Source organism: Triturus cristatus, unplaced genomic scaffold (genome assembly GCF_964204655.1).
Source record: "Triturus cristatus unplaced genomic scaffold, aTriCri1.1 SCAFFOLD_1099, whole genome shotgun sequence".
NCBI lineage: Eukaryota > Metazoa > Chordata > Amphibia > Caudata > Salamandridae > Triturus > Triturus cristatus.
Genome location: NW_028188028.1, coordinates 998 through 9,598, shown reverse-complemented (window position 1 = coordinate 9,598; position 8,601 = coordinate 998). Strand labels below are relative to the sequence as shown.

Genomic DNA, 8,601 nt, shown 5'->3' with positions numbered 1-8,601 from the left:
TACACCACACACAACCACACACCACACACAACCACACACAACCCCAACCAAACACACACACACAACCATACCACACACAACCACCCGCACACAACCACCCACACACAACCACCCACATACAACCACCAACACACACCCACACACAAAAACCACACACACAACCCCACATACACACAACCACACACACAACCACACAAACAACCACACACACAACCACACAAACAACCACACACACAACCACACACACAACCACACACACAACCACACACACAACCACACACACACAAACACACACACACAACCACACACACACACTCCACCACACACAACCACCACACACAACCACCACATACTACCCCACATATACACAACCACCACATACAACCACACACACACACAACCACACACATCCACCCACACAACCCCCACCAACCCCCATGCACAACCACAAACACACACACACACAACCACACACAACCACTACCACACCCAAACACATACCCACACACACCCACAACCACACACACAACCACACACCACTACCACACCACACCACACACAAAACCACACAAAACCACAACCACACACACAACCACACCCAAAACCACAGCCACACACAACCACCCACACAGCCACACACAACCACACACACAACCACACACACAACCACACACCCACAACACACACACACACAACCAACCACACACACACAACCACCACACACAACCACACACACACACATCCACCCACACAACCACCCCCAACCCCCACGCACAACCACTCACACACACAACCACTCACACAACCACTCACACACAACCACACACAAAACCACACACAAAACCACAACCACACACATGTACAACCACACCCATAACCAACCACACACAACCACCCACATAGCCACACACAACCACCCACATAACCACACACACAACCACACACAACCCACACACCTCACACATGTACAACCACACACCTCACACACGTACAACCACACACACAACCAACCACACACCCACACACAACCACCCACACACACAACTACCCACACACACAACTACCCACACATACAACCACACACACACACACAACCATACCGTATACAACCACCCACACACAACCACCCACACACAACCACCCTCACTCCCACACACACACGCACACACACAACCCCACATACACACAACCACACACAAGCACACACACACAACCACACACACACACACAACCACACACACACTCAACCACACACACACTCAACCACACACACACAACCACCACACACAACCACCACACACAACCCCACATATACACAACCACCACACACAACCATAACACATAACCACACACACAACCACACACACATCCACCCACACAACCCCCACACACAACCACAAACACAACCACACTCACACACACAACCACACACACACAACCACAAACATACCCACAACCACACACACAACCACACACACACCACACACAAAACCACAACCACACAAAACCACAACCACACCCAAAATCACACCACACACAACCACACCCACAACCACACCCACACACCCACAACCACACACACACAACCACACACAACCACACACACACAACCACACACATACACAACCACACACACAACCACACACAAACACACCCAACTAACAAACAACCATGCACACAACCACACACACAACCCCACACACACCCCACACAACCACACACACAACCCCACACAACCACAATCAATCACACACACCCACACACAACCACACACCACACCCAACCATACACCACACACAACCACACACCACACCCAACCATACACCACACACAACCACACACAACCCCAACCACACACAACCACCCACACACAACCACCTACACACAACCACCCACACACACCCACACACAAAAACCACACACACAACCCCACATACACACAACCACACACACAACCACACACACAACCACACAACCACACAACCACACAACCACACACACACACACAACCACACACTCAACCACACACACACACACTCAACCACACACACACACTCAACCACACACACACACTCAACCACACACACACACTCAACCACACACACACACTCAACCACACACACACACTCAACCACACACACTCAACTACACACACTCAACCACACACACTCAACCACCACACACAACCACCACACACAACCACCACACACAACCACCACACACAACCACCACACACTACCCCACATATACACAACCACCACATACAACCACCACACACAACCACACACACACAACCACACACATCCACCCACACAACCCCCACCAACCCCCATGCACAACCACAAACACACACACACAACCACACACAACCACTACCACACACCCAAACACATACCCACACACACCCACAACCACACACACAACCACACACCACACCACACACAAAACCACAACCACACACACAACCACACCCAAAACCACAACCACACACAACCACACACACACAACCACACACACAACCACAACCACACACCCACAACAACACACACAACCAACCACACACACACAACCACCACACACAACCACACACATACACATCCACCCACACAACCACCACCAACCCCCATGCACAACCACTCACACACACAACCACTCACACAACCACTCACACACAACCACACACAAAACCACACACAAAACCACAACCACACACATATACAACCACACCCATAACCAACCACACACAACCACCCACATAGCCATACACAACCACCCACATAACCACACACACAACCCACACACCTCACACACGTACAACCACACACCTCACAGACGTACAACCACACACCTCACACACGTACACACAACCACCCACACACACAACCACCCACACACACAACTACCCACACACACAACTACCCACACATACAACCACACACACACACAACCATACCGTATACAACCACACACACACCCACACACAAAAACCACACACACAACCCCACATACACACAACCACACACACAACCACACACACATACAACCACACACACACAACCACCACACACAACCACCACACACAACCCCACATATACACAACCACCACACACAACCACAACACATAACCACACACACAACCACACACACATCCACCCACACAACCCCCACACACAACCACACACACACACAACCACACACACACACAACCACACACACACACTCAACCACACACACTCAACCACACACACTCAACCACACACACTCAACCACCACACACAACCACCACACAAAACCACCACACACAATCACCACACACTACCCCACATATACACAAACACCACACACAACCACCACACACAACCACACACATCCACCCACACAACCCCCACCAACCCCCATGCACAACCACAAACACATACACACACAACCACACACAACCACTACCACACACCCAAACACATACCCACACACACCCACAACCACACACACAACCACACACCACACCACACACCACACACAAAACCACACAAAACCACAACCACACACACAACCACACCCAAAACCACAACCACACTCAACCACCCACACAGCCACACACAACCACACACACACAACCACACACACAACCACACACCCACAACAACACACACAACCAACCACACACACACCACACACAACCACACACATACACATCCACCCACACAACCACCACCAACCCCCACGCACAACCACTCACACACACAACCACTCACACAACCACTCACACACAACCACAACCACACACAAAACCACACACAAAACCACAACCACACACATGTACAACCACACCCATAACCAACCACACACAACCACCCACATAGCCACACACAACCACCCACATAACCACACACACAACCCACACACCTCACACACGTACAACCACACACCTCACACACGTACAACCACACACCTCACACACGTACACACAACCACCCACACACACAACCACCCACACACAACCACCCACACACACAACTACCCACACACACAACTACCCACACATACAACCACACACACACACAACCATACCGTATACAACCACCCACACACAACCACCCACACACAACCACCCTCACTCCCACACACACACACCCACACACAAAAACCACACACAACCCCCCATACACACAACCACACACACATCCACACACACACAAACACACACACACACAACCACACATACACTCAACCACACACACTCAACCACACACACACAACCACCACACACAACCACCACACACAACCCCACATATACACAACCACCACACACAACCACATCACATAACCACACACACAACCACACACACATCCACACACACAACCCCCACACACATCCACCCACACAACCCCCACACACAACCACACACACACACACACAACCACACACACACTCAACCACACACAACCACTACCACACACAACCACACACACACAACCACAAACATACCCACAACCACACACACAACCACACACACACACCACACACCACACACAAAACCACAACCACACAAAACCACAACCACACCCAAAATCAACCACACACAACCACCCACACAGCCGCACACAACCACACCCACAACCACACCCACACACCCACAACCACACACCCACAACCACACACACACAACCACACACACACAACCACACACACACACAACCACACACACAACCACACACACAACCACCCACAAACACACCCAACTAACAAACAACCATGCACACAACCCCACACAACCACACACACAACCCCACACAACCACAATCAATCACACACACCACACCCAACCACACACCACACCCAACCATACACCACACACAACCACACACCACACCCAACCATACACCACACACAACCACACACAACCCCAACCACACACAAACACACACAACCATACCGCACACAACCACCCACACACAACCACCCACACACAACCACCCACACACAACCACACACACACAACCACACCCACACCCACACAACCACACACACACAACCACCACACACACAACCACACACATACACATCCACCCACACAACCACCACCAACTCCCACGCACAACCACAAACACACACAACCACTCAAACACAACCACACACACAACCACTATCACACACAGCCACACACAACCCCACACACACAACCACCCACACACCCACAACCACACACACACAACCACACAAAACCACACACAAAACCACAACCACACACATGTACAACCACACCCACAACCAACCACACACAACCACCCACATAGCCACACACAACCATCCACATAACCACACACAACCCACACAACACACACACGTACAACCACATACCTCACACACGTACAACCACACACAACCAACCACACACCCACCCACACACACCCACCCACAAACAAACAACCACCCACAAACAACCACCCTCACACAACCACCCAACCACACACACAACCACCCACAACCACCCACAACCACTCACAACCACACCCACAACCACTCACACACAACCACACACACAACCACACAAACAACCACACACAGAACCACCCACAACCCCCAGGCAAAACCACACACACACACAACCACACACACAACCATACACACACACAACCACCCACACAGCCACACACAACCACACACACACAACCACACCCACACAACCACACACACACACACAACCACACACACACACACAACCACCACACACACAACCACACACATACACATCCACCCACACAACCACACACACAGCCACACACAACGGCTACCACACACACACAACCACACACCACAACCACACACAAAACAACCACACACAAAACCACAACCACACCCAGAACCAACCACACACACAACCACACACACAACCCCACACAACCAATCCCACACAATCACATACAACCACACATACGTATAACCACACACACGTACAACCACACACAACCTCACACAAGTACAACCACATACACAACCACCCACACAACAACCACCCACACACACCCACACACACACACACACACCCACCCACACACACCCACCCACACACAACCACCCACACACAACCACCCACACACAACCACCCACACACAACCACCCACACAACCCACACAACCACACACATGTACAACCACACACACGTACAACCACACACGTACAACCACACACGTACAACCACACACGTACAACCACACACGTACAACCACACACGTACAACCACACACACGTACAACCACACACACGTACAACCACACACACGTACAACCACACACACGTACAACCACACACATACAACCACACACACACAACCACACACACACAACCACCCACAAACACACCCAACTAACAAACAACCATACACACAACCACACACACAACCCCACACAACCACACACACAACCCCACACAACCACAATCAACCACACACACCCACACCCAACCACACACACAACCCCACACAACCACAATCAACCACACACAACCACCCACACACAACCACCCACACACAACCACCCACATACAACCACCCACATACAACCACCCACATACAACCACCCACACACAACCACCCACACACAACCACCCACACACAACCACCCATACACAACCACCCACATACACCCACACACAAAAACCACACACACAACCCCACATACACACAAACACACACACACAACCACACACACAACCACACACACACAACCACACACAACCACCCACAAACACCCAACTAACAAACAACCATGCACACAACCACACACACAACCCCACACAACCACACACACAACCCCACACAACCACAATCAATCACACACACCCACACCCAACCATACACCACACCCAACCATACACCACACACAACCATATACCACACACAACCACACACAACCCCAACAACACACACAACCATACCGCACACAACCATACCGCACACAACCACCCACACACAACCACCCACACACAACCACCCACACACAACCACCCACACACAAAAACCACACACACAACCCCACATACACACAACCACACACAACCACACACACAACCACACACACAACCACACAACCACACACACAACCACCCACACACAACCACTCACACACAACCACCCATACACAACCACCCACATACACCCACACACAACAACCACACACACACACACAACCACACACTCAACCACACACACACACTCAACCACACACACACACTCAACCACACACACACACTCAACCACACACACACACTCAACCACACACACACACTCAACCACCACACACAACCACCACACACAACCACCACACACAACCACCACACACTACCCCACATATACACAACCACCACATACAACCACCACACACAACCACACACACACAACCACACACATCCACCCACACAACCCCCACCAACCCCCATGCACAACCACAAACACACACACAACCACACAACCACTACCACACACAAAACCACAACCACACACACAACCACACCCAAAACCACAACCACACACAACCACACACACACAACCACACACACAACCACAACCACACACCCACAACAACACACACAACCAACCACACACACACAACCACCACACACAACCACACACATACACATCCACCCACACAACCACCACCAACCCCCATGCACAACCACTCACACACACAACCACTCACACAACCACTCACACACAACCACACACAAAACCACACACAAAACCACAACCACACACATATACAACCACACCCATAACCAACCACACACAACCACCCACATAGCCATACACAACCACCCACATAACCACACACACAACCCACACACCTCACACACGTACAACCACACACCTCACAGACGTACAACCACACACCTCACACACGTACACACAACCACCCACACACACAACCACCCACACACACAACTACCCACACACACAACTACCCACACATACAACCACACACACACAACCATACCGTATACAACCACACACACACCCACACACAAAAACCACACACACAACCCCACATACACACAACCACACACACAACCACACACACATACAACCACACACACACAACCACCACACACAACCACCACACACAACCCCACATATACACAACCACCACACACAACCACAACACATAACCACACACACAACCACACACACATCCACCCACACAACCCCCACACACAACCACACACAACCACACACACACACACACACAACCACACACACACACAACCACACACACACACAACCACACACACACAACCACACACACACAACCACACACACAACCACACACACAACCACACACACACCACACACAACCACACAAAACCACAACCACACCCAAAATCAACCACACACAACCACCCACACAGCCACACACAACCACACACACAACCACACCCACACACACACAACCACACACACAACCACCACACAAACAACCACACACACAACCACCACACAAACAACCACACACATACACATCCACCCACACAACCACCACCAACTCCCACGCACAACCACAAACACACACAACCTGCCAGGTGGACTAAAATCAGATCTAGTCCCTCGA

At 50.9% G+C, this 8,601-nt stretch overlaps 1 protein-coding gene across 1 annotated transcript; it reads left to right on the top strand.

The window, feature by feature from the left end:
• The first annotated feature begins 963 nt into the window (after positions 1-963).
• On the top strand, positions 964-8,009 carry LOC146770420 (uncharacterized). The gene is made up of 2 exons (XM_085640472.1): positions 964-1,146; positions 1,890-8,009. Exons 1-2 carry the CDS (start codon positions 964-966, stop codon positions 2,757-2,759), a joined length of 1,053 nt encoding a protein of 350 aa, XP_085496598.1. The 3' UTR covers positions 2,760-8,009.
• The last annotated feature ends 592 nt before the right edge of the window (positions 8,010-8,601 follow it).

Coding starts and splice junctions, on each gene's coding strand:
- LOC146770420 (XM_085640472.1), top strand. CDS start 964: ATGTACAACCACACACCTCACACACGTACAACCACACACACAACCAAC. Junction 1,147..1,889: donor CCCACACACAACCACCCTCA/CTCCCACACACA, acceptor CCTACACACAAC/CACCCACACACACCCACACA.